Source organism: Acomys minous, assembly GCF_964271855.1.
Source record: "Acomys minous genome assembly, chromosome: 2".
NCBI classification, from domain to species: domain Eukaryota; kingdom Metazoa; phylum Chordata; class Mammalia; order Rodentia; family Muridae; genus Acomys; species Acomys minous.
Window position 1 is genome coordinate 102,740,259 of NC_140484.1, and position 27,821 is coordinate 102,768,079.

Here is a 27,821-nt window from a genome sequence, read left to right on the forward strand (position 1 = left end):
CCGCCCCCGGCCTGGAGACTCGAAGCGGTTGCTAAGAGACACTGTACTACGAATGGGGCGTCTACGCGTGCTGAGGGAGGGGCCGGCGGAGCCTTCCGCGGAGTACGGTGGCCCGGAGTGGGCAGCTCGGGACGCGAGTGGCAGGGTGATAGTGGCGCGGCCCGGCCGGTGGGCAGCCAGGTAACTACGAGCCCAGGTTGAGCTGGGCGGCGGGAGCGGCGTATGCGTGGCACTCATAGCGACCGGCAAGGCGACAGGGCTGAGGGCAGGCGAGGAGGACGCTAATTAGCCACCGTTCCGCCGCGCTCCTTGGAAACTAGCGGCGGGTCCGCGGTGGATCTGTCGGTCTCTGAGACCCGGTTAGCTTCCAGGCTGCCCGCGCCTCGCCCAGCCTGCGAGAGAGCACGTTCTTAGGGATCGCGATGCGAGTTCAAGGGCTTTCCTGCGAGGATAGGATCCTCGCGCTTTCCTGTGAATGAACCCAGCAGGGGAGAAATGCAAAGTGGACACATTGATACATTCTTCAAGTGCACGGATTCGTTTAGCAAGTGTTGACTGGCTTGACACTGCTCTAGTTGTTGAGACTTTGTGAACTTTTTTTTTCTTTTATCTTAACGAGAAAAGATGAAACTGCAAAATGATTAGGTAAAAGGGGAAAAAAGTAGTGGAATCCAGTTTGACTAGGATGCAATGGACACTAACGGTTGTCAGGGGAGATCTCCCAGAGAATGGCTTTTGCGCGATGTGAGTGACAAAAAGGCCAACAAAGATCTAAGTAAGGGGAGACCTTTGCAGGCAGAGTTAATCAGAAGTGCAAAGCCTTCGGTACTGGAATAAGTTTTATTTTTATTTACGTTTATGTTTACAGTAACGGAAGGAGAGCCCTGTGGCTGAAACAGAGTCAAGGGGAGAAAGAGGGAAATGAGATTAATAAGGGGGCTGGGCAGGCTGTAGATTTTGTAGGAATTTATAGGTCATGCCAGGATTATAGTCTCTTTATGTTTTGAAACAATCACTCAATAGAGAAAGCTGTTATGGGGAACGGGCTTTCTGCAGATGATGTAAGTTATTGAGATATTTTGTTGTAGGTGAGAGTCAACTATTCAGTTTGCCTCAGGTTCTTTTCTTCTAGGCTGATACTCACTTATTCAAAATTATTCCTTTGGTGTCCTCCTCGGGAGTTATCTCTTATGTGGACAAGCTTAGTTCACTCATTCCCAGGAAAGATCATAGTCAGAGTGGTAGTGGGGGACCAAAACTGAAATATCTGAGGACAATACTACTGTGGTTTTTTTTGACAGGGATCATTGGGACAGACTGTCTTGTCCTGACTTGAATATATACATTGTTTCTAGGGCCTAGTAGATTCCCAGGTTCAGAGGTACATGGCAGACTGCTGAATATGTTTTCACAGAAAAGGGGTTTAGTGAAAGCCTGACTATCTCCCAATTGCTGAGTCTTCGGGAACCTCAGAGAAAGCCTACAAATTAGTTTGAGGGTACAGAAGTGAAGGGACCCCAATAGGCAGATCTTAAAGACCCCGCTAAGCCATGTGTTTTTGGAATGTAGGACATCATCCTAAGAAAAATGGAATTTTCAGATTGTGGGTGTTATGTAGTGTGAGCCAAGATACTACTTAGGAAGGAATCTGTCGTCTGTGTCAGAGGTAGAACTGAGTCACTGTAGCGGTGGCAGTGAGGACAGGGAGAAATGGGGCAAGGAAGGCTTCCAAAATGCGAGGCTTTTAGCCCCCATAAGTAGCTGATATGGACTCCATACATTGAGCTGAGAAGGGATACAGGGAAAAGTGAGTTCAAAGGGCATGGCATGAGTTGTTTGTGTTCAGGGTACATGTGGGATCTCCTCTACAGGAGGCACTCGGGTACTTACATACAGGGCCATAGTATTTTTCCTGGAGTAATGAGTCCTATAGCCTCTTTCTCAAGATGCTGGCCAGTGGCAGCTAGCCATGGCTCCCAGGCAGCTGCACCATCACCAGCCACTGCTCCAGAGTGTGCTGTGTTGCCAGGACTGTTTTTTTTTACATCCTCTCATGCTTATAGAAGGCCTCGCTGTGGCTCCTATACAGTACAGTTATGGTTTCTCTCAGCATTTAACAAAGGACATGGGAGATGCAGTTCTTTTATAAAATGAGATTTGCACACCTGTAAGCTAATGTGAGTGTTGTGTACATGGTAAGTTAGGTTATAGTAAATGAGTTTTCTGTTTATGGTGTGTTTATTTGGAATGTAGTCACATGATAAGGCAATGAGTATCTGTATGTAGCCTAGAAAGGAGCTAAACTTTAACTTGTAGAAGTAAAATTGAAGACATAAAAGTCTGTGCCATAATTCTGAGAGAGGGTATGGGGAAGGCTGAACTCTGAAAGGTTCTGACAGTGAGAGACCAGGAGAGGGAGAGGATCCAGAGAGGGTGATGGAAAAGCCTTGTCAGGAGTTGATGTGCTTTTAGAAATGACAGCACGCCCCGCCCCCCACCCCCAAGGGTTTCTCTGTGTAGCCTTGGCTCTCCTGGACTCAGGTTATAGACCAGACTAGCCTTGAACTCACGGAGATCCTCCACCTCTGCCTCCCTGTGTGTTGGTGTATGCCACTGCACCCAGGTAGGCTTTTTTTTTTTTTAGTGGAAAAACTGCACAGTTGTTGGCTATGTGAATATAGACCTACGTTTCTTTTAGAGAGTCTGCTCCATTGGCCAGGAGACCAACTGATAAATTTTTAAGTGGAGAGAATGTATGAAAACTATAGGGAAGAGTAGTAGGTTTGTTCTAAAATCAGCATCCCAGGCATGAGGGCACATGACCTATATGGGTTAATGAGGAAGTTCCTGTTGGCTGTAGTGAGCCCTCTTTCTTGCCCTCTTTCAGTGTAAAGCCTTCATAGTAAAGAAGTTCTTAGGGCATCTTTACCTTTTTTTTACACTTACTTATTGTGTAGGTAGGTAGGTGGAGGTCAGAAGACGCTTGCAGGATGTTCTCTCCTTCCATTCTGTGGCTCCAGGGGTTGAGCTCTTGGCAGCAAAGCTCCTTTACCCACTGAGCCATCTCGTCAGCCTAGGAGAGCATCTTTAATAAGCCCTAATGGACATTGGGAAATGTGTACGTTCAGTTTCAGTAAGAACCAGGTTGTCAGAGGGCTAGAGAGATGGTTCAGTGGGTAAGGGCACTGGCTGTTCTTCCGGAGGACCCAGGTTTAATTCCCAGCACCCACATGGTCATCTGTAACCCCAGTTCCAGGGGATCTGACACCTTCATAGACATACATGCAGGCAGAACACCAATGCACATAAAATAAAAATAAATAAATCTTAAAAAAAAAAAAAAAAAAAAAGAACCAGGTTGTCATACGAGAAGTTTTCAATCACTTCCGGCTATGGATTTACATCAAATAGATGGAGAACTGAGAGCTACGTAACTGCATATTCAAAGGGACATGTGCTGTTCAGCAAGCATATTCAGAATTCCAACAACACATGCACGCACACACGCGTGCACTTACACACACGCACACGCATGCACAGCAACAAGGCAACAAGGACACAAACTTTTGAAGGAGTCCACATATTTTCCAAAGCTTTTTAGTCAGTGCTATCCTTGGTGCTTCCTATCAGTCATCTTTTTGTAATTTCAAATCTTGAAGTTTCTCTTTCAAGTGGATGCCTAACTCACAATTAGAAACCAGCTGTAGCTGGGCGGCGGTGGCGCACGCCTTTAGTCCCAGCGCTTGGGAGGCAGAGGCAGGTGGATCGCGGTCTACAAAGCAAGTCCAGGATAGTCAAGTCTACACAGAGATACCCTGTCTCAAAAAACAAAAACAAAAAAAAAAGAAATGAGCTGTATTAGGGACTGATGCCTGCTATGTTTTGGTAGCTTGGTCTTCTCACTCTACAGTGATTTACTGTAGAAACAAAGGGCTGTCCCAGACAGGCTGGAGAACAGTACACCTGTAGCCTCGCTCCTTTGCCTTCCAACACACTTATAAATTAGCCTAGGCTTAGTCGGTAATTTCTGCCTAAAGTGATTATAACGGAAGTCATTTCCATAAGGCCTTGTACGAGGCGGTGCTCTCATGGTTTTGGGATTTGAAAATTAAAAGAAATTGTCTTGTCTGGGGCTTTGAAGATTTTCTTGCAGTAGTATGCCACTGTTTTATAATAATGTGAGAGAAACCTGTTGGAGGCCTTTGCTTTGCACCAGGCCCATCCGACCAACCAGACCAAACCAGAACAGCTATTTGTGCTAAGTATAGGTAATCAGAATCAATAAGCTAGTTGTCTTGTTTTGTTGTAAGGTTTTTTTGAGACAGGGTTTCTCTGTATTATTTTGGCTGTCCTGGACTTGCTTTTGTACATGAGGCTGGCCTCGAACTCACAGCAATCTGCCTGCCTCTGCCTTCACAGTGCTGGTACTACAGGCATGTGCCACCATGCCCGGTTCTTGTTTTGCCTTTTAAATAAATAAATAAATAAATAAATAAATAAGAAGAAGAAGAAGTATACGCTCACAGGGGCTGCACAGCAGGGCCCAGTGTGCTTGAGCCAGCATGGATGTCCCCTGTCATTCGTAGAAAGAGAGCATCTTTCTGTACTCTTCTTGCTTTTCTTTCTTTTTTCTTTTTCTTTTTTCTTTCTTTCTTTCTTTCTTTTTTTTTTTTTTCCTGCCTGTAGAGCACAGCTCCACTACCCATCTCTGGAGTGACTTTTCTGCATCTTTATATGGTGTCTGGTGTGTGGCTCCGGAGTCGAGTATTTGCCTGGCATGTGCAGGGCATTGGGCTTAATCCTGAGTACTAAGAAGAAAGAAAGAAAGAAAACAACCATTAAGTGAGGTGCTGCCTATTTTTTGAGTCATTGATTTAAAAAACAAAACAAAACCTATTATATCTTCACATGTGTTAAAGTGTTATTTTTTTTTTAACAGTTCAGATGTAATTTACTAGTTAGTTTTAGAACATTTGCATAGAACCAGGCAGTTTCAAAGTCCACAAAGAAGGGAGCTGGAGAGAGGGAGGAAATGAGTCTGTGTGTAAGAAAGGCAGAGCTCCCACAGCTCGGGCCAAATGCTGCTGCTGCTGCTGCTTCAGAGACTGGAAGGTCTGGCAGCGCCTTTGTGAGGGTCACTGTGCTCTCTCTCCGCGTGGCCAACTCCGGTATCTTCCAGTTAAAACCCCACATTTTGAGTTGCAACAATATTTCAAGCCATGTAGAGAGGGAGGAACATCAGATAGCCAGAATTTCAGAGTGTGCTACTGGAGAGCCCCAGCTTGCTTTATTGAAATTGGCTACCAGATTTTAATTCTTAGATTATGATTCTTTGACTTGAAAGCCGTTTAGATTGGAAGTCTTTGGAGCTATCAGAGGTTGCTTTCTCTTTGGTTTCCTTTTTGGAGGTGTTTGAGGATCAAACTCAGGGACTCATACCTGCTGGGCAGAAACTGTGTCACTGAGTCACATCCCAGCCTTAGACTTCAGATTATTATTTATTTTAGAAATATTTAGGATATCTGTTCAAATGGCAAAAGGTTAAATGTTACAAAAATATTAGCACTCTGTAAAAAAAAGAGTGGATTTAAATTAGCCAACTCCATTCATATTTCCAGTTAGGCATCTATAGAGATAACCTATTTACCATTCATTTTTATGAGGATGAGGGCAGTATTTGCATACAAACACAGTCCAAAGATTCTGACCCCAAAAGTCAAGCAACAAATAATTTCAAATTTAAAAAATAGTAAACATATTTCAACAACAACAAAAACCCCTGATTAATTTTGTGATTTTTATCTTACTATAGCGTGGTTGGTTTTTAGTTTTTATGTTTTAGCTTTTTATGTTTATCTTTTGTGTGTGTGTGCATGCCTATGGAGGTCAGAGGACAACTTTTGGTAGTTGATTCTCTTTCCACCTGGTAGGTCCCAGAGACCAAACTCAGGTAGTCAGCCTTTGTAGGAAAGTACCTTTATCCACTGAACTGTCTTGCCAGCCCATTTTAATTTTTTGTTTTGTTTTTTCAGACAGGTTTTCTCTCTGTAGCCTTTGCTGTCCTGAACTCACTTTGTAGACCAGGCTGGCCTCAAACATACAGAGATCTGCCTGCCTTTGCCTTGGAGAGCACTGGGATTACAGGCATGTGCCACTGTACCCAGCTAATATTTTTAATACAAAAAATATTGGTATTATTACACATTGACTTATTAATATTAAGACATTTTGTATTTACAGTATCAATGTGGGCAAAATACTTGAATGTTATTATTTACTGTGTTTTAAACTAAAGATTTTTTCCAACATTCTCTAGCTACATATATTTAAACTTTTGGGTTTTTTCATTTTAATTTTATGTGCATTGGTGTGAAGGTGTCAGATCAACCTGGAACTGGAGTTACAGTTGTGAGCTGCCATGCGGGTGCTGGGAATTGAACCTGGGTCCTTCGGAAGAATAAACAGTGCTCTTAACCACGGAGCCATCTCTCCAGCCCTTATTTAAGTTTTTTTTTTAAAGATGTATTTATTTTATGTATATGAGTACTCTCTTTTCATGAACACCTGAAAGTAAGATTGCATTAAAGATAGTTGTGAGCCACCATGTGGTTGCTGGAAATTGAACTCTTAACTGCTGAGCCATCTCTCCACCCCATAAGTTTTATTTTAAAAATAAAAATTAATGATTGGACTTTCTAGTTCCTAGTAGTAAGTAAGTAAGCCAATCTTAATTTTTAGTATAAGTGATATTCTTATACAGGATCATGTTAGACCCAGATCTTAAATAATGCTCCCAAAAAGCTGTATGCTTCCTGAATGCGGCAAAGGCAGGTGGCCTTCCTGGTGCACTTTGACCTCACCAAGATGGAAGCCACTTTATTATTATGATGTGAAAAGTAGGCACTTGGGGTTTTAGTCTGGTACTTTTTTGTCTAAGATTAGTTTCTGTTTTATGGAAGGAGTGTTTGAAGGAGAGATAAACATGTTTTTGTTATGATCCCAAGTGTGGGATGGGGAACGGTCTTGTGAGAGAACAGGTGATGTTAATCCACTAGAAGGCAAACCACCTTGTGCGGGAGCTTGATTGTTGCCAGCTGAAAAGATCCGTGAACAGACTGAGAGGAGATAAATAAGTGAGCCAGAGGCTTTTGGAGACTTGGCATAGTTTTGGCTGTAAATTGCTTCACTTCGAGACGCCCCTAGAGAGAACCGCTCAAGGGAAGGCTTCGGGGCTCCGGGCTCCTGCTGAGGTTCTGGGTTCTGGTTATTCCAGGTTCCAGCAGAAGAAATCCTGCTGAATATGCCCGCAGAATCGTTCCTTGGAACTGATATCCTTACGGTTTTGTTATTGTATTCTTTAATCTCCTTTTCCTGTCGTTTAGGTTAGTCGGGTTATAAGTGACATACTCTTGGCTAATAAGTTAGTAATAAAATATATTTGTTAAGAAAATTGAGCCTACAAGTGTTTGTCTAATTGTATGGCCATGCACCACATGTATTGCTGGTGCCTGAGGAGGCCACAGAGGGCGTCAGATTCCCTGGAACTGGAGTTAAAGAGGGAGCCATAAACCCCAGTGCAGATGCTGGCAGCTGGATTCACTGAGACATCTCTCCAGCCTGGATTATTATATGGCTTTTAGTAGGAGGAACTGGTTGTCATTCTTTCTTCCATCACCCACAGTTCTCAGAAGAGACTTATTTTTGTGACTCTAACAGTCCAGGGATGTGTGAGGAACACATGCTCTTTAGCAGTTGACGTCTCCTGGTTCGGGTGTGATAAAGACACTTCCGCATCCTTAGCTATGTTACCTGTAAGCTGGCTTTCCTGTTTCTGTAGTCCATCTAGTTGTTGCTTTAAAATCCTGTTTGGGTGATTGTTTTGACCACCGCTCATCTTTCAGTACTCAAAGCCAATTTAAACAAGATTACATATTTTAGATTTTTTAAAGTAATGACTTCACTAGGGATAGCACATCTATACAGCAGCCAAGTCAGGCATGCTGTTCTTTCTGTAAACTGTTGGCTAACATAGGGAGGCAACCCCAGGATCTGTTTTCACCAGATAAGCATCCAGTCCACTGCACTGATCTCCAGCTCCTTCTGGACAAAACCTGAGCTGTTGTTTCTTCATCTTGAAAAACCTCACCAGTCACAGGACCTAACCAGGTTTTTTTTAATTTTGTTTGTTTGTTTTTTTGGCTATCCTGGTATAATTTTTCAGAAAGGTGGCCTGCAGGAGCCAGTTCCAGGGTGTGTGTGTGTGTACATATATGTGTATTTGGTTACACGTGTGTGGGTTTATACATGTGCTCCTGTGGATGAAGGCCACAGGACAACCTTGGGTTCCAGAAACAATAATAACTTTCTTTGAGTCAGGATCCTTCATTGGCTTGGAGCTTGCTGGTTAGGCAAGGCTGCCTGGCCAGCATACCTCAGAGATTCTCCTCTGTCTCTCCAGTGCTGGGATTACACACATATGCACGCCACCCCCATGCCCAGCTTTCTCCTCCAGTGCACATAGTGTTCCTTCAACGGCATCCTTGTAGCTGGAGTCCAGCCGTACCTGGCGCACAGACTGGATAGGGCTGCGTAGGGAACCCGCACTGTAGATGCTGGTCTCACTGGCCCAGCAAGCACGATGCTGAAATGAGGGGCACGTACAGAACATGGGGTGGCAGAGAGCAGTGAACCCTTCTCAGGAAGACTCCTTAATCATTTTAGTAACTAAGAGGAGACAACGGCCACTTTTAAAGTTAATACGATGTTCCCCTTTTAGAAAACGCTCAGCACAGTGTGGTAGGAAGCATGGGAGCTCACCAGTAAAATCAGGTGGACTGAGCAGAGACGTTCAGCGTCATCTTAGATCCGGTTCTTGGGCCCTTCCCATGCCCACAGAACCAGAATCTGGGGTGGAGGCGCGAACGTGTTGCCCACAGTCTAACAAGCCTTCCAGAGAATTCTGATGCTAGAGCTTGAGAACATTGTCTAGATCATATTCAAGATTCTTGTTCTAGAATGAGGAATGGTGGGGTGGGCGTGGGGCTAGAACCCAGGAGCTCACGCAGACTAGACAAATGCTCAACCCCCATCTGTATTCCAGCTCACAGCTATTTTAATGTCTAAGTCTGTGGTGCAGTAGAAAAGTTACACTTTGGAAAGGTCCAATGACAGCTTTCCAGGAAAGGTCAAACCTGAATTGAATGCTGCAGTCCCTTTGACTCCAGCTCCAAAGAACAAAACTGTCATTCAAGGCTCTTCCATAGAAAAGGAAAACCTGGGAGTCAGTATAGCCTCCGGGCCCTGTCAGCAAAGCTCAAGATGGCTCCTTTCCACAGTGGGCTTATTAGAAGGGAACAGAGTCAGACGTTAACTGTCGGTCCTCCTGGCCCAAGTGCTGTGGACTTCTGTCATTGAGATGACCCTCCTCCTGAGCAAGAAAAGGGCAGTCCCTTTTTCACTGTCCCACATTTCCAGTTATGGGCAATGTGGTGGCCACATGGATTTTGAGAATTTTGAACGACATGTTCTACTTGGCAGCAGTTGTAACAGCCCAGTGAGGGTCCTTATGAGTCAGGAGAGAAAGTTTTAATGAACTCGGGCTTTGGCGTACAGGATTGGACCATGCCAGGAGGGTCCCTGGGGCTGCCCTGGCACGAGCATAGCCTATGACTGCTCTGTGTACTGGACCTGTTGCTTGTCACATAGCCTTTCCTTCTCCTCCTAATCGGATATCTTACAGGCTACCCCTACTAAAGTGAGACAAGGGGACTGGCATCTTCTAGTCTCTGAAGCTAAGCTTGGCTAATGAAATGGACCTGGGAGTGATAAGGCCTTTGGGATTGTCTCCATCCAAGTTAGTATGCATATGTGTACTCATGGCCAGCCTGAGTTCTCAGTAAGCCTGTTCTGCTTCTTTCAATTGGGTGTAATTAATAGGTTTCCTTGTGGCCTTTCTCATCTCTTCTATTAAGCATGGGCACAGGTAATTACGACTCCCCACCTAGATCCTTATCTTGGTAAGTTCACATAGGCTTCTGTTTGGAAAGGGCATCTTCCCCAGGAGGGGCTTCCATGGTGTCTTTGTTTGGTTTCTATTGCTGTGGTAAAATACCAGGACCAAAAGCATCTTGGAGAGGAGAGGGTTGATTTCAGGCTCTTAAACCTGGCAGACTATCATGAATGAAGGGCGTCAGGACAGGAAGCGGGAGGTGGGAATTGAAGCAGAGACCACAGAGCAATGCTGCTTCCTGGCCTGTTTTCCATGGGTGGCTCAACCTGCCCTGTTTTACACTCCAGGACCACCTTCCCAGGGCAACATCCGCCACACTCAGCTGAGCCCTCTCGCGTTAATCATTAATCAGTGTCGTAACCTACAGACTTGCTTACAAGGCCATCCTGATAGAGGTGTTTTCTTAATTGAGATTCCCTTTCCCAGGTGACTCTAGCCTGTATCCAGTTGACAGAAAATGTAACCTGTGCACAAGGGTTATAGGTATGAGCCTCATGGACTCATTTCTTGGCTGTGACCAAATTCCTCATGTATAGAGAGGGCCGTTTATATATTATATGAAATTCTTTAATGAAGTGCAGGGGTCTTTTGTTGTTGTTGTTGTTTTGTTTTTTCAAGACAGGGTCTCTCTGTGTTAGCCTTGGCTGTTTTGGACTCTCTTTGTACACCAGGCTGGCCTTGAACCCACAGAGATCCGCCTCCTGAGTGCTGGGATTAAAGGCGTGCGCCACCACCACCCAGTTTGAAACGCAGGGGTCTTGATGAAAAGAGCTGTTCAGTGTCTATGTGGGTAAGGCCAGGCGTGGGACTTTGATGGTTCCCAGTTTCTCTGTGGGCACTTCACAGAAGGGGTATGGCTTTTTCTGTCCAGCAGGAAGTATTTATTCCTTAAAGGTAGACCTCAAATAGGTGTATTGGGGGGGAGCTCGGGATATGGGGGAGAGCCTCTTGGGAAGGTGGGTGTGGAGAGTGATCAGTAGGTTACAGTAGGACAACACCAGAACTGGCCCAGACACCCACAGCGGACTTGTCACAGATTTGGAGCTGGCCATGCAGACATCGCTTCAGGTTGTAAGGGAACAGGGCAAACTGGCGAACAGGACTGCAGTTAAGGGTCCTGAGTAGGGGCCCTGCCGCTCCTCCATCTCAGGGCTAAACCAGGAGTCAAAGCAACACCTAGTTTCAGAGTCTGGGGATCAAAAATTTCTCCTGCTTTTTTCAGATGTCCCTCACCACCCCACCCCCACCCCCAGGGTGAGTCTGAAGGGAAAGGAGGTGACTCTCATGCTGAGACTGAAGATCAGCTCCCCAGTCTTTAGCAGACGCCTTCCAGGGGACAAAGGGCCCTAGGTTCAAGGCACATGATGTACAACTTTCAAAAAGGGATATCTCACCTTACTGAAGGACTTCCTGAGAAGATGCCCTCAAGGAACCTGAGGTGCAGATGTCAAAGAGAGCATTTACTTTACTAAAAGGACACCTTGGTACCGGAACCAACAGCTAGAGGTCAGGGACCTTGGGTACCTGGTCCAGGATTTGCATTCTGATGTCACAGAGAACCCTCAGATCAATAGAGTCATTTTTTGGTGGGGCTGTGGGGGCAGGGGACAAGGGGATTACATAGGACTATTGGGCTTGAGAAGTGATGACCACAATGTATGCAGAGCATTGAAGACAGGTTGTGAGGAGAGACAGAAAACAGTCCTGTCTTCCCTATAGACCAAGCACTTGACCACCCTGTCCCAAGTCTTCAGATTCCCACCAGAGTTGTCCTTAGTTGGAGACTGTCAGTCACTGAGGGAGGAGAGATATATGACACAGCTCTTGATCCCCGGGGTCATGGAGTATGGAGAGGAGACAGGCCTTTGTTCCACAAGGGACTAAGAATTCTTAGCTGCTCTCTTTCTACAGTGGAGTAATTCAAGGGCCCTGAGGCACAGAGAAATTCCCAAAAGAAATCTATTCTCTCACCCCCAAGGACAGAGATGAGCATGCCCCGATCATGGAAGCCTGGCCCCACTGGGGTGTTGTCTTTCAGCAGTCTCCAAGCTCTTACATAGCATATGGGAGATCATAAGAAACTGACACAGGTGGTTGATGTACCCCGGGGTCCATGCAGACAAGTGATGGGGGTCAGATTCACTGGCGGTCAGAGTTCTATATCAGTCTATAGCAGAATAAAAAAGACAACCTTACAAACACTTCAAGGGAGCAGCGGGCAGAGCAAGGACAGAGCTGCCCACAGCAAGATGGTGTATGCAAATGAGGGAAGTTCTGATTGGTTGTTGACCCTTCTTTTGTGGGGTTAGGGTTAGGGTTAGGGGTTAGGGTTAGGGTTAGCCTTGCTTGTTCCCCACAGTTTATGATGTCTTGATGGGTTCAGAGCTGGGATCCTGGAGGACAGCCTTTGGAGTGCTTCAGCCTCCACATGAGTTTCATAGACAGCATCTGAGCTGCGTAGCTGCTTGGGCTGTAATTAATGTTGAACCATTGATGACTTAAGCTGAGACTCAATCCTGAATCTCTTGTCAAACTCCAGTGGCCAGTTTGTATAAAGAAAACCAGTGTTTTAATAATGGGTTTGGGGTGGAAGCCAAGAAGACTTACTCCAGAGACTTAAGTTTTAAAATGAGAGGTTTATTTTCTGCGCACGCGCAGGGAAGTGGCCAGTTCAGGATGTGAACCTGCTCCCCAAGGGAGACTACTGCATTTTTAAAGCAAGGGAACACAAAGCAAGGGGGAGTAGGGCGAGCAAGGGGGAGTGGGACCAATCATGTTTTGACACAAGGGATTGAGCAAGGAAGTAAATGGGTGACTGGGCCTTATCTAGATCACCTGCTTTCAAGACCCTTGACTCAGCTTTTTGCAGTCAGGTCCCCTCCTGGACTTTGGCCTGGAATTTAACATGATAAGGGAACAAAGGAGGTTTCAAGACCCTTGACTCAGCTTTTTGCAGTCAGGTCCCCCTCCTGGACTTAGGCCTGGAATTTAGCATGATAAGGGAACAAAGGAGTGGGCAAGCTTTAAGTGAAGACAGGCGACACATTTATGGCCTGTGTACCTTAGTTTAGATAGTGGGACTAGGGCAACTTCCCTCTTCCTTTGCTGGTTAACAAACAAACACAAACATCTGAAGAAGCAGGACAGGAGTCTGGGGACAAACACTCAGTTTTGTCCCTATCTGTAAGATGGTAAGATAAAGGTTGTTCCTAAGATAGCTGAACTCAGGCAGCTGTCTCCTAACAGTTAAGAGTGACTGCGGAAATAGAAGAAGGGCCAATTCTTTGATAATTCTGAAGTTAAGTGATTTCTAACAAAAGCTTCAAAATTCTATCATCTCCTAGAAAAAAACTCTCAGTTGACAGCAACTCACTGGGTACCAAAGATGATCTTTGTGTCATTTTTATTAAAATACTCATCTAGAGTCAGGGTTTGGCTGTTTTAAAAGCCCAGGCTGACCTTGAATGATGTTTTTTACATTCATTTGATTGTGAGTACATACTTGCACATGTGGAGATCAGAGGAGACCTGTGGGAGCTGGTTCTTTCCCACCGTGAGGCTCAGGGATCAAGAACCGTCATGCTCAGCTTCTAGATTTATTTAAGTTTGAGACAGGGTCGCACTAGTAGCTCTGGCTCATCTGAAACTCGCAGTGTGGACAGGCCAGGCAGGCCTCAGACTTGCAGAGTCCTCCTCCTACCTCCCAAATGCTAGAATAGAAGCATGCACCACTGTGCCCAGCCAGGTTCTAGAAATATTTTAAGAAAATACTTTAAATGTACCTTCGGGTACTTTTCTATTCAGTTTTTGGTGTGAGACTTTAAGAATCAGGATCGTAGTGTAAGTTGGGCATGGTGACATAATCCTATACTGCAGCATTCAGGAGCTTTAACAAGAGAACTGCGAGTTCAAGGCTGTCCTCGGCTACAAGGTGAAATGCTATTTTTTTAAAAAGCATGATATATGTATGTATGTATATATATATATATATATATATATATATATATATATATATATATGAATGAATATATGCATGCTTTGTGTGTCTGGGTGTGTGTGTGTGTGTGTGTGTGTGGCTTCATGGCACGTGCCCGGGCTACCTGAGCCATTTTTCTGGCCCCTAAGGCTGTTCTAGTATATATGTATGTAGCTTTTTCTTGATTTATCTCAAGGGCAGCATGTTGCTCAACAGAGCACAGGATCTTGATTGACACGACCCATCAGCCTCCCTTGGATTTCCCTCTTTAATCTATATGCATTTATTTGAATGTGTGCTCAGTTCTGTGTGATTTGTTTTTCCCTCATAGCCCCACCCACTAAGGAAGTGGAGCCCTCAGCTGGTGTCTGACTTCCATCCTGTTATATTGCCCGTTTGCTCTTCAGGAATAAGAGTAATATGCAGTCTCTAAGATTGCCTTTTTCCCTCAGCATAATCACTTACAGCGACACCGAAGTCATCTCAGGTAGCACGAGGGTTTTTTGTTGTTGTTGATGATGATGAAAAGTGTTTCATGGTGTGGCTGAGCCCCTTTGTTTAACCACACGCACGGCGCAGGACATCTTGTACAAGTTTTTGTATGAATGACTTTATTTTTCTGGCATGGATGCCAGCTTCACGGCTGCTGGGTCATCTGGTGACTAGATGTTCAGCTTTTTAAGAAGCGGCCAGATTAATTTGCAGAGTAGCCGTTTGAACGGGGTCTGGTTTCTGCACATCTTTGCCAGCATTTGGTGTCTCTGGCTGATACTGCAGCTGTTCTGAGAGTGGTACTCTTTACAGTTATTTTTGTTGTTCTTTCGTGTTTTGGTTCGCCTCCTCTTGTGGTAGGAGAAAAGTCACTTGCCATTGGTAGTTGGGGACAGAGGACACTTAAAAGTGACAGCACTGGTTTGTATAGGGCTCAGCCTTTTTAAAACACTGTCTCACCTTAGATGACATTTTCTGTAATTGCTCCTACCTGTTCGGGGAGCACTCAGTGACTCAGATATGAGTGCAGGTGAAACAGCTATGGGTGACAACCGTGCTGACCAGCAAGGGCATTGGTGTGCATTGCTGTCCTCCAGGAGGGCTTCCCCCATGCTTCCTGAAGCTTCTTGCTCAGAGATCGTCCCCTTGTCTGGTCAGGTTACAACCTGCATGGGGTTCCCACGGATTGTCTTCAATACCAAAGTCAGCTTCTGCCTGCCTCTCCTCTCCTGCGTCACAGTTGACTCTTTTTTTCTGTTCTGCTCTGCAGAGGCAGACTGCAGGCCAGTCGATGACTGGTGTGGGCCCGGAAGAAGCAGATGGTGGCAGAGGCCAGACAGTGCACTCCACAGTGGGCTTGACGCAGCCCCCGGCAAAGCAGCAGATCCCAGCCCTGCACTCACGGTTAGGACCATGGGCAGCAGCCTCCACTTGAGACCTTTCTGAGCCTTACAGCAGGGCCGTGCAGTGTCCTTCCTCAGCTGCAGAGGCAGCGTGTTATTAAACTGCTTTCACCCTCTGGCTCCTGCAGATTCCAGGACAGGTGAGCATCAGCGAATTTCTGATCTCTATTTGCTGGGGACCTGGTTCTGGTTCTAGATAACTGTGTCACTCTCTTTAAGAACTGTTAGTTATGCGCTGACTTCATGAAGTCAGTTCTCAGTTCATCAGAGCCATCTGGTTGCTTTTAAAGAATTGACGTTCCAAGCAGAGCCTTACAGCATCACGGAATCAGTCCTGGTTTTTGAGTTGTTATAGTATTAACTCTTTGTACCATTTCATCTCTTTCTTTTTCCCCTTCTACCAGGGATTGAACCTAGAACTTCATGGATGTTGGTCACGGACTCTGCCACTGAGCTGTGTCCATAAGCAATCTTTTCAGCTTCTTTATAGTTTCTAGAAAGAAAATATTTTATTTTTGTTGGTGTCCAGCATTTCAATTTTTGCTTTATGTACCATGCTTTTGGAAGGGATCAAGGCTTTGTTAGTCTTTGATCCCAAAGATTTTGAATTACATTTTTTGAAAAGAATACATTTTTTTTAACATCAGAACAAATGTGCCATGTAAGGAATAATTTCTAGTTTTATGAGACATCTCCAAATATTTTTTTCCCAGAGTGGGTGGCTCCCTTGTGGGCTCTGGATAGGTGTTTCAAAGCCTCCCCACATAAAGAGGGCACCATACTAGACAGCTAGCTTTGACCACATTTTGACAGGCATGGCTTTGGAATTGTACCTCTCTTTCCAGGCCAGCATGGCATTTCAGTTTTCAGGGAACAAACCCATGAGCAACCACTTGAGGGACACAGTGTGGCCAGTTGATTCCCTAGTCTACTTTTTCAGATTTTCTTTTTCTTTAGTGTAGCATTTTTTTTTTTTCTGGAGCAGGGCAGAGCATTTTTCTTTAGGAGTTTTCAGTTTTTATTGCAGTATTGTTTGTTTGTTTGACATGAATCATGTTTTAATTGCAGTTGAAGGGCTTTATGCCGGGCCACAATAGAATCACCCCAGCACTTACTCTCCCTTATTCACTTGTTTCCTGCTTGGTCCCTGAGCATGTGTTACGCCTTTGTTATGTCTTGTTGTTTTCTGTCTGTAAAAGGCTCATCTCAATATTTATTAATTTATGTATCAGGACTTCACTCATACGTAGTAAATGCTCTGCTTGAACTTCATTTCCCAGCCTACTATGTATTATTGTTGTATGTATTTGTGTGTGTTTATGTACATTCTCACACACATGGAGTCAGTTCTCTCCTTCCACATGTAGGACCGCGGGACTGACTTCTAGCATAAGGCTGGGCCACAGGCACCATTCTACCGGATGCTCGAATGCGTAGTCTACAGTTTTGGGATGTTTAGCCTTCTTGATGGGAGTGTGTTGTCACTAGGGGCAAACTCTGAAAGTTTAAAGACTTGTGCCATTTTGAGTTTGCTCCCTCTGGTTCCTGCTTGGCATTCCAGATGTGAGCCTTTGCTTCTGCTCCGGCTGCCATGTTGGCTGCCTGCTGCCAAGCTTTCTTGTCGTGAAGGACTGCTGTCCCTCTGGAACTGTAAACCCAAGTAAACTCCTGTATTCTAGAAGTCTTCTTGATCATGGTGTTTTATCACAAGCAGTAGAAAAGTAGCTAATACAATGCCTTTACCCACTGAGCCATCTAACTGGTCCCTGAATATATATATTTCTTAATTCAAAATGTACAAAGTCTTCGTCTGACTTCTTAGAACCGTTGCTACCAAAGAGGCTGGGTCTTTACCATGAGAAAATAGGCTGCCCCTCCCCCTCACACTGATGCTCGCTGCCATTGACTTTAACCTGAGCGCTGAGGTGATGGTAACGAAGAATGGCCACGTAGAGGCTTCTTCTCATGTAGTAAAATTTGCGGTGGCAGGAGTATTGTTTGATTAAAAATGCATTTGTTGCTGAAATTTTTAATGATAAAGGATGAGCATATGATAATAGTTAAAGCCTGAAATATTGTAAGCGTCAGTACTACTAAGAAAAATAAGTTAGGAAAAAGGATTTAGACTTTGAAGTAGAATATGAAAGCCAGTCTCTGACATGTCACTGGAAAAGCATGCCAGCAGCTGATTTCATTCAGCCCACTGCCGTTGGGAGAGTGCTCTCTCCTGGGAGGCCTCTCAAAGAGGATGGCCAAGGAAAGAAGGCGTGACGTGACCCTCTAGTTCCAGCTGACTTTGCGGCTGAGCCATGAAGATAAAACTCAAGGCCAGCCCATGCAACTTAGCCAGATCCTGTCTCAAAAGTGGGGAAAAGGCATGGGCAGTGGGGGGCAGTCCCATCTGGACACACAGACACAGGACAGGCCTTTCTGGGTAGCTGTGTGTTAGCACACAGAGGATTATAGCACTTCTTAACTGTTGCTGTTCATGTGAGTGCAGAAAAGTTCAGCAGTGTCAGATGGAACAAAGCTGCCACCATCTAGATTACTGAATTGTGCAGAATACACACTACAGCTTGCATACAGTGCCCACAGGCTGGAAGACTGCGCTGTAGTTAAGAAAATGCTTGCTCCTCTTACAGGTTCAGCTCCCAGTACCTACTTCCAATCTCTCATAACCACCCTAGTATCTACAGCGCCAGGGGATCTGATGCACTCTTCTGGCATCTGCTGGTACTGCAGAGATGTAGTGCAAATAACCCACACAGACACACTCCCGTATACATAAATAAAGATAAAAATAAACCTTAAAATAGCATTCAGAGAAAACTTAACCAAAAGTTTTGTTCATAAATGTAAAATCTCTAGGTTTGTTAACACTTAGCTTCTCTATGTTGGTTTTCTACTGCAAAACTGTGGGTAGAACCAGTCTTTTACATGGTAGATGTAACTCTGTATGTCCGAGACTAGCCTGGTCTCCATAGTGAGTTCCAGACCAGCCAGGGTTACGTAGTGAGACTCTGCTGCAAAAAAATCAAGCAAGCGAAGTAAAAAGAAAAGCAAACCAATCAAAAGAGCAAAAAAGGTATGTATATGGTGCACAGACATACATGCAAGCAAAATGCCCATACATACAAAACCTCATAAAGAAGATGACCCATGAAAGGGTCACACCATAGAAGGGGGCCAGTGTGAGTGGTCACCTCATAACCTTTGCTCTGGGCAGCGGGACATGAGTTATGGTAGGGAAGGGGAGTCCATGGGTTTTGTTAAGGAAGTGGGGCCTATAGTGATGGCTCACTGGGCACTGGAGAGATGCCTCAGTGGTAAAGAGCACTGGCTGCTCTTCCAGAAGACCTAGGTTTGATTCACAGCACCCACATGGCAGCTGTCTCACTTACTTTCCTATTGCCGTGAAGAGACACCATGACCAAGGCAACTTATAAAAGAAAGCATTTAATTTGGGAGCTCATGATTGCAAAAGGCTAGAGTTGTGACTGTCACGGTGGGGATCCTGGCAGCAGGCAGGCATGGCACTGGAGTGGTAGCCGAGACCTTACATCTGATCCACAAGCATGCGGCAGAGAGAGAGCTAACTGACAATGGCTTGGGCCTTTGAAACCTCGAAGCCCACCTCCAGTGACACACTTCCTCCAACAAGTCCATGCCGCCTAATTCTTCTCCAGACAGTTCCGCCATCTGCTGACCAGGCATTCAAGTACGTGAGTCCTGGGTCCCATTCTCATTCAAAGTACCGTAGCAACTAACATGCATTTGTAACTTCTGTTCCAGAGGCTCTGACCCTCTCTTCTGACCCATATGAGCACTAGCATGCAATGGTACATAAACATATTTTCAGGCAAAGCATACATACACATAAAAGTAACCTTTTACTAAAGAAAACAAAGTCAGGACCTATGGAGAATGCATGTTGGAAAAGGTTGTTGTGGAGTTTTGGTTGTCACAAAAACCTCATGAACTGATGAGGGAATCAGGCAGCTGTTACAGCTCATTTAAAGTAAGAGAGCTATGACTTTATATGGAAAATGGGAAAGTTAAAAGTTTATAAAAAGCAGCAAAAACCCCCTTTCCCCACTGTGAGAGGATCTTCATTTGTCTGTACATAAGGGGTGTGTGTGTGTGTGTGTGTGTGTGTGTGTGTGTGTGTGTGTGTGTAAGGGGAGGGGGCATCTAAGCTCTCTATATTTAGGAGGTTTAAGGTAGCCCAGTAGATTCCCAGGGGCCCCAGGATTCTACTGAAAGAATTTCCAGTTCTTTTTTTGCTTACGCCAGTGACAGCATTGACCGACCACCCAGATCGTCTGCTTCAGTAGCTGTGTCTGTCTTAAATGTGTCATGTGAATCAAACCCCTGGGTCTCCTTCATGCTAGAGAATATTGGAACAACCTGAATGGCTAAATTTGTTTCCAGCTGTGAATTTAATTTGCTTATTTATGTGGACATAGTCCCCTCTCCTCCTGACTCTTCTTGGGATAGCACTTAAAACTGTTTTTACTTATAGAGGTCATGACCAAGGATCTTAATATTATTGTTATGTAATATGATATTCTGTAATTTTACATTAGAACTTAATAGTCAGTAGCTATATAGCAGGGTAACTTCAGGTTTTAATCTATAAATCAGAAGTGAAGGTTAAAAAATTTGATTTATCCCAGTGGTTTTGAACTGTGACATCTGACAATATGTACTGACATTTCTAGTCATCAGAATCTGGTGGGTGATTGCTGGGAATGTTTGGCTGGGAAAGGGTGGAGGTTTGGGAGGGGGGTGGCAGCTGGGAGGGGTTGCTTACCAGACAGCAGTGTGCTTGCAGCACCCCATACAGAAGCATCTAGCTTTTCTTTCTTCCTCTCTCGTTTTCTTTCTTTCTTTCTTCCTTCTGAGACAGGGTTTCTCTGTGTAGCCTTGTCTGTTCTGGACTCAACTTTGTAGGCCAGGCTAGCCTCAAACTCACTGCCCCTACCTCCCTGAGTGCTAGGATTACAGGCGTGCACCACTATGTCTGGCGAATCAGGTGTTCTTTCACTTGCAAATATAGCTTTAACATTCATAATTATACATTACCTTTTCTGTTTCAGGCTTCGCTGAGGAAATATCTTAGAAACTCTAAACCTCCAATATTTACACCTTGTGGTTACTGATCCTCTTATGAGATGCATTTTTGAAATCACAATGGAAGGTGTCCAAGAAATTTTGGACCGGTTATACAAAAAAGTACTCCTTGGAGCCACCCTGGAAGATGACATCCATGATTACATCTTTTATCTCAACCCAGATCTCTCAGAACAAGCTGGCTGTACCACATCCTTTTTCGATCAGTCAGGTGTCAGTGGTGTGCTTGCTAATATGCCAGGGCACCATGGGCCATCCTCTGATGAGGGGACCACCCTTCCGGAAGCAGAGGAGTGTGCGAAGACACAGGGTCATATGAACAAGGCCTGGGAGGTGAAGCTCCTTCAGTTGACAGTGATAGATGTGATATTGAGCCGTGTGCTGTCTGCCGAAACTGACACCCACACAAAGAAGGGGTACAGAGAGCTGATTGAAGCCCTTTTTCAGTCGGCTGAAGTTGATTCCAAATTGGTAAGGTATTTTTAAAAAGATTTTGATACTAAGTAAAAAATGTTAAGGCTTCACCAGTGTGATGAACTGTGTCTGTTTTGCTGTAGATCTGCATGCTCCAGAATTCGGATAAGTTGCTGTCTCACTCAGCTGCCAAGTGCCTTGCATCCTTCCTTTATTTCCAGCTGAGAGAGAAGGTCAGTAAGCCATTACATTTCTTATTTCTCTTATGCTGTCTTAAAGTTGCTCGTTGGCACTCCAGGGAGTGGACCCTACAACTCGCCTGAGCAACAAAAGATGGCCCTGGTTGCAGGTGAGCCATCCCTGAGGGCAGGAGAGCAGGAGAGCTGTCCCAGCCTCTCACCTGCTGCAGCAGTCGGGAGATTGGACCCTGCACCTCAACTCCAAAGCATAGTAGAGCTTGCCCTGGATGAGCCAGCTGGAGCACATGAGAGCGGGAAAGATGGCTTTGCCCCTTGCTAGCTGCAGCATTGGATGAGATAGCTAGAGCAGGGCTGGAGAGCTTATCCTGGTGGTGTGGGCGCAGGAGAGCTGGCTGGCCAACCAGCTCAAATTCCACACAGGCCCAGGGCCAGGGCTTTGAGTTGTCTCACCTCAGTATCTACCCCATTGATGAGCTGTTGGAGCACATGAAGGGGCCGGCCCTACAGATCCAAAACGACAGCATCTCCATGACACAGGGCAACAACAGGATATACAAGAGGTGACCCAGTGAGGTTCCAGTATTGATAGTGTAGCAGAAGCCAGAGACCTTGAACCAGACCAATGATTCATTACAATGAGCAATGATATATAGACAAAAAGATATACTGTGTGACACACTGTCACACATAACAGCTTCCACAATGAGATTTTTTTTCTTTTGTTGGGAAGGTTGCAAGTGTGGTGGGTAGGTACACGGGGAAGGGAGATGAATGAAATTGGGGTATGTGATGTGAAATTCACAAAGAACCAATAAAAAGTTTTTTAAAAATTTGCTCCTTGGTACTGACTTCTTCAAATATTTCATTTAATGAGATATTTGCACCCATACTAATGTACAAATTTAAAAACAGTGAAATAAGATCCTACCTCAAAAAATAAGGAGGAAAGTGATCAAGGAGGCCACCTGAGGCCACCTCTTACCCTGGCACACGTGTGTATACACATGCCTGCAAACGCACAGATTCAAGCGTCTATTGACTTTCTGCTCCGATTGCTTGTTTCTTAAAATAACACTTTGAATACTCAAGATGTTTATGGTAGAATATTTAGAAAGTATAATAGAGTATAAAGAAAAGAAAGACTTGTATATTAATGCACCGTGTATAAATAACGGATATTTTCATGGTTCTTTTTGACTCTTTATTTCTATGTTGTGTTGACTTTCCTACCTTAAAGACTATTAGAACATTTTCTTTTTTTGTTTTGTCAAATATTAGCATACTTTTTCATGTAAACAAGAAAACAACATTTTATATGTTGTATTGTGTGATAGGTAATTTTTAAGTACAACAGTAATTTTAACTACCCTTGTGGGTTTTTTTAAACTTAATTTAATTTTTTATTTTATTTATTTTTGTAGAGAATGTTAAGTAACTCCTGGATTGCTTTTTGCCGGAAGCATCTCTCTGACCCCTCTGAGAGTGGTGAAGCAGGTCATTGCCTCTGGATTCTTACAGCTGTGATGAAAGCAATCTTTAAAGATGCACATTCACAGAGAACAGGTAGAACGGCGTTGTCCATAAATGACCGTCGCCTCTCTCAGGGGCCTTGTGTTTGTAATGAAGAGTAAAATGTACGTCATACCTCACCTCTCTGCAAGTATGGAAAAATTCAGGAGCCTAGCCCCCGATTCTTTTATTGAACATAACTTGGCGTGTGTGTGGTGTTCAGTATGTGGACATGTGCGTGTGGATGTGTGTGTGTGCGTGTTTGCTTGTGGAGGCCAGAAATCAGTGCGGGGTGTTGTCCTTATTTGTTGAGATAAGAGCTCCTCGCCTGGGCTAGCGTGGCTGGCCAGTGAGCTCTTATCTCTGCCTCCCAGCCCTGGGGCTACGCATGCGTGCCACCATCTTACATGGCTCTTACACGGCTGCTAGCAATCCTAATTCAGGACTTCATGTTTAAGCAGCAAGCACTTTACTGAAAACATTCTTTCCCTAGCACTGAAGATAACCTTGTAAAAAAAGAAATTAAAACTTCTTCATTAAATATCTTTTGTATAATCTGATGCTGTCTATATTTATAAAGCATGAGTTAACTTTTAGTAATTAACTTTTAATCTGGGTATCCTCATTTGGTCTTATTAGAAGTAACTATTCTTTGTTTTTCAAAGAGAGGCTTCTCTGCGTTGCCCTGACTGGCCTGAAACTCACTCTGTAGACCAGGCTGGCGTCCTACTTGTAGAGATCCGCCTGCCTCTGCCTCCCAAGTGCTGGAATTAAAGGCGTGCGCCACCACTACTCAGCTAGAAGTAACTATTCTTAAACCGTTTTTTACTATCTTACAAAGTAATGCATCTACAAATTAAGTTGTAAAATTTCGTTTAAAGAAAGCTTTTGTTTTTCCTGCCACTTATAACTACTGTTTTATAATTACAGAAATTCTAAAGCAGCTCCTGACTCCTTTGGACGAAACTTTAGAGGTGTTCTACACTTCCTTATTCTCCCGGCACTTTGGAGACGTCCGGAATCCCTCTGACAGAGTCAGCAGCCTCATGTGCTTCCTGGAGCTGCTGGAGCTGCTCGCAGCCTCCCGAGTCCACCTGCAGCTGCACTGCCGGAGCCAGAGGGTCTTATTTCTGAAACCCTGTGCTCCGGCTGTTCTTGCCTGGCCCGTTCCGGCTTTTGTTAAGAGGAAATTGGTTATAGTCATCAAGAAGTGCCTTCTCTGTAAAGTGGGGGAAGACCTCTGCCAAGGCTCTGTGCCCACCCTGATGTCCCCAGACCATCTTCTGGACGGTGACATGCTGGCTTTAGCTGAAGCACTTCTGAGCGCTGTGCAGCTGGGGTTGTGGAAGGCATTGCCTGTTCCTGGAAAGCCTTCCTTCTTCGGAGGGGATGAAGTTCAACCAGGCTGCAGACCCAGGTCTGGTCCTGATCACGTGACCCTAAGAGCAGCAAGCTTAATTACAGTGAAGTCCTTAGAAATCAAGTTCCAGAATTGTACCTCAGCAACCAAAATGCAAGGTAATTGTCCAGATTCATGTTTTATTTAAAATACTGTGCAATTATTAATTGTTCATTTAAGAAAAGTGAATCATGATTATTGAGTGCTGGGGCTAGTGTCATTTCACTATTTAACTATATTTTCCTGATGTGATTTAGTAAAGACTTTTTTAAAGGGAGAGGGGATTATGGGGAATTAAAATTTTAATAAGCATGTAGCTAATTTTTTTTTGCACAATAATATGCATAGGATAATGAATACAAAAAAAATAATTGCATTTTGAGTCAGTCAAAGCAAGTGGAAGTCAATTCGGACTTAATTATATTATTCATAAAAGCAGTCCGACTCCTCATGTTCATTACTGATAATTAGAGGTTTTGTTGAAAGCACTATGCGAAGTTCTGTCGATAAAGGAATTGTTGCACCTAACTTGAAGGTGACAAGTCCAGGTTGAGAGTGCCCGATTTTCAGTGTGGGTATTGTAGAGGACATGCCTTCCATTTCATAGGAAAAGAAGAGCAGTAGATGTCTCCAGGCAAGCGGCCTGCGCTTTCTAGGAGAGCCTGACTCCTTGGGGTGACCTCTCAGGCTGGTCTGGGTATCACTTTTTAAGGGTGTTCTAATTATCGCGATTACAGTTTATGACACTAGGTGGCATCTGTTACATAATTCAGAGCGTTGACTTGCAATTAAGCTCCCAGGAGTCAGCAATTTCATAGTACTTTCTTATGGCGCTTTAACTAGCAAAGGGAAGGCTTTTCTGTTACCTTGAAGCCTTTTCTTTTTATGGCTTAGTGGTTGTAGTTAACCAGAAGCATAGTTGCCGATGAGGAGACCATGGTTGCCCACTTGATTTCTTAACATGCTTTCATCATGAAATCACATCGCTATTTCTTAGACAAACTGACTAGTATTTTTGGCAGGCAGACAACCGGATTATATGCCTTAAACAAGGGCTCTTCTGCGAGTCACCTTTGCTTTCCTCAGTTCTCCATTCGTAAGACAGATGATGCCGACTCTAGGACTGTCTGAGTGAGGATTACGATCACTGCTCTTAAAAATTTGGAAACAGACGAGTAACTTCGTGTGTCTACAAACATTAGCTATACTTTGAAATTTCTCTTTGAAGTTGACTTGCAGAAGTTCATGTCCGAGTTACTGGCCTTTCTGAAGCCTCACCTTCAGCCCTCTGTACAGTTGCACAACCCATGTGAATGGCTGTCCAGGGTCTTCATCGAGCAGGACGATGACATGCTGGAGGCTGCCAAAGCATCCCTGAGCATCTACCTCCAGCTGACCAGGTTTGTGTAGCTCAAATAACCTGCACTGCCTACAAGCCAGGACATGCACGCAGACCGGAAAATGTGTTTCTGCTGGTGCAGTGCTTCTTTTCCCGACTTGCGTAAGACTATCCTGTGGTTTCCTCCTGTCTTACCTCTGCTGTACATGAAAATGGATGCTACTTACACTATACTGAGAAGTTGGTTGGCTGAGCAGACCAGGGGTTCCAGTGTGATTCCAACTGTGTGTTGCCCAGGTGATCGGGGAAGCCAATACCTTCTGAACTTCAACTGCTGGCTGAGAGCCTTGTTTAAACCTCCAGGACTTGCTTGTCTGAATTAAGTTTCTTTAAGGTGACCTTTGCCTGGTCAAGGTTAATACAGGTGGCAGTAATCAAAGGAACCTTTCCAAACTCTCACTTTGGTACACACACACTGGGCTGTTCCTTCTGGGGGTACAGACCCAAGTTGAGTGCAGGATGCACATTGCTGGGCACTGCTGCCCCAATTCCATTTCTGCGTGGTGCCTTTAGTGATGTGGTAATTGCTCCTGATGCTGACGACCACTGACCCTTCCCATTATTTCTGCTCTGCTTTATTACAACCTCTTTACTACCTGCTCCATTTCCTTCTCCCTCGGCCTAGGAGGAGGGCTTTCTCCCAGTGATTGGCAGTGCAGCCTTGTGCTTACTATGTTAGGACCCAGCTGGCAATGGCCCCTTTCCACATCTAAGCTCTTGGGGCCAGTTTTCAAAAGGTTCTCCTCAAAAACAGAATTCCTGCATGTGATTTGAGTTAGGCTCAAAGAGAGCGTAATGCAGATTTAGACTAAAAAATGTTGATTTCATTCAGTGTTGCCTTGTACCTCCTCTGTTCTGTGTGAAGTCTCGCTGCCCTTGCTTCAATTCACTGTGTTCACAGACATAGATTTTTGTGCTATGGGTGGCTAAAAAAAATACCACCATGTTAAGGTTTTCTTATTAATAAAGGACAAAAAGCATTTCAAAGTGGATTAAGCAAAAACAGAAATTTTTGTGGCCTGGTTGAGAGTTTTAAGGGCATCAAATTGGCATTAGATATAAGTGTGTGCCTATCTATGTGTATGTCCCTGTTTATCTTTGTGTGTCTATGTGTGTGTGTGTCTCCCTCTCCCTCCCCACCCCCCCTCTTTCTCATGAGACAAAGTTTCTCTGTGTAACAGCCCTGGCTGTCCTGGAACCCACTCTCTGTACACCAGGCTGGCCCCAAACTCACAGAGATCCACTTGCCTCTGGGATTAAAGGCATGTGCCACCACACTCTTGAGCCCTTCTCGAGAAGAGGATTCTGATGTAGAAGACAGGACACAAGACTTCTGTGCAGACTGGTCAGGGGTGAGCAGATTCAGGCTTGGTTTGTTTCCTTGTAAGGTGATGTGAGTGAGAGAACATGTTTGTACAGGCCTGGCACCCTGAGCTCTCCCTTATCTGCATTTTCAGGGAATGGGACACTTGTGCCAGTCTGACCCAGGAACAAGAAGCGTGGATCCACTGCACACACGGAAGCGGCTGCAATCCTCACTGCATCTTCTTATTCTTCTTAAAAACTGTAGCCTTCGATTCTACGGTTCTTCTTGACTTCTTGATTTCCTCAGAAACCTGTTTCCTTGAATATTTTGTTAAATATTTAAAATTACTGCAGAAAGACTGGGGCCACTTTCTGTCCATCTGCAAGTTTTTTGCTGCAGCAGAATCACAGTGTGGAGTAAATGTTCGGGATCCTGTCACCTTACTTAGCCATGACAGAAACACCAGCCACGCACTACCTCATGCTCCGGTGTCTCCTGTTGGCTGCAGAAACTCCTCTGACCCGGAGAACCAGGTTGCAATGCCCAAGGAAAGTCACACAGTGCCAGCTCACGGCCCACCTTCCCGGACACCACAGAGTCTGGTAGACTACGACAGCTCAGGAGGTTCTGATGAGGAAGCCACAAGTGAGCACTTAGCAGATAGCCAACAGTCGTCCTTATGTCAAGAAATGACTGGGGAGATTCAAGGCCCACCCAGGACATGTAAGGGTCAAAAAGAACTTAGCCGGGCGCCTCAGTCCAGGCCTGTGCTTCCCAAAGACGCCACCCCTCCCTTCTCTGCCAGGAGTGGAGTTGCTCCAGATAGGACTGGCTGCGAAGCGGGACCATTTTTCAGAACAGTGAAATGCCTTCAAGAGCTACATGGTGCTATTTATCGTCTGCAGGAGAAAAATCTCTTTCCCTATAACCCAGCAGCACTTCTGAGGTTGTTGAAAGGGGTGGAGGCAAAGTGTCGTACAGTGTGAGGCCTGGGTAACAACACAGCAGCATTTGTCCAAGGCATGTGTTTTCCTCTATATTAATTGCATATCTAAGATAAATAAAAACAAACAAAAATGTCT

General features: G+C 44.8%; 1 protein-coding gene across 2 annotated transcripts; it reads left to right on the forward strand.

The window, feature by feature from the left end:
- The first annotated feature begins 49 nt into the window (after positions 1 to 49).
- LINS1 (lines homolog 1) lies at positions 50 to 27,821 on the forward strand. 2 transcript variants are annotated; one of them, XM_084773345.1, is made up of 8 exons: positions 51 to 180; positions 15,247 to 15,519; positions 20,479 to 20,983; positions 21,070 to 21,159; positions 22,548 to 22,689; positions 23,566 to 24,153; positions 25,263 to 25,434; positions 26,891 to 27,821. In XM_084773345.1, the coding sequence occupies exons 3-8, from the start codon at positions 20,549 to 20,551 to the stop codon at positions 27,723 to 27,725; spliced, it is 2,262 nt and encodes a 753-aa protein (XP_084629471.1). In that variant the 5' UTR covers positions 51 to 180; positions 15,247 to 15,519; positions 20,479 to 20,548; the 3' UTR covers positions 27,726 to 27,821. The 2 variants fall into 2 exon arrangements, with proteins under 2 accessions (XP_084629472.1, XP_084629471.1); XM_084773346.1 differs by lacking the exon at positions 15,247 to 15,519 and having other exon boundaries at positions 50 to 180.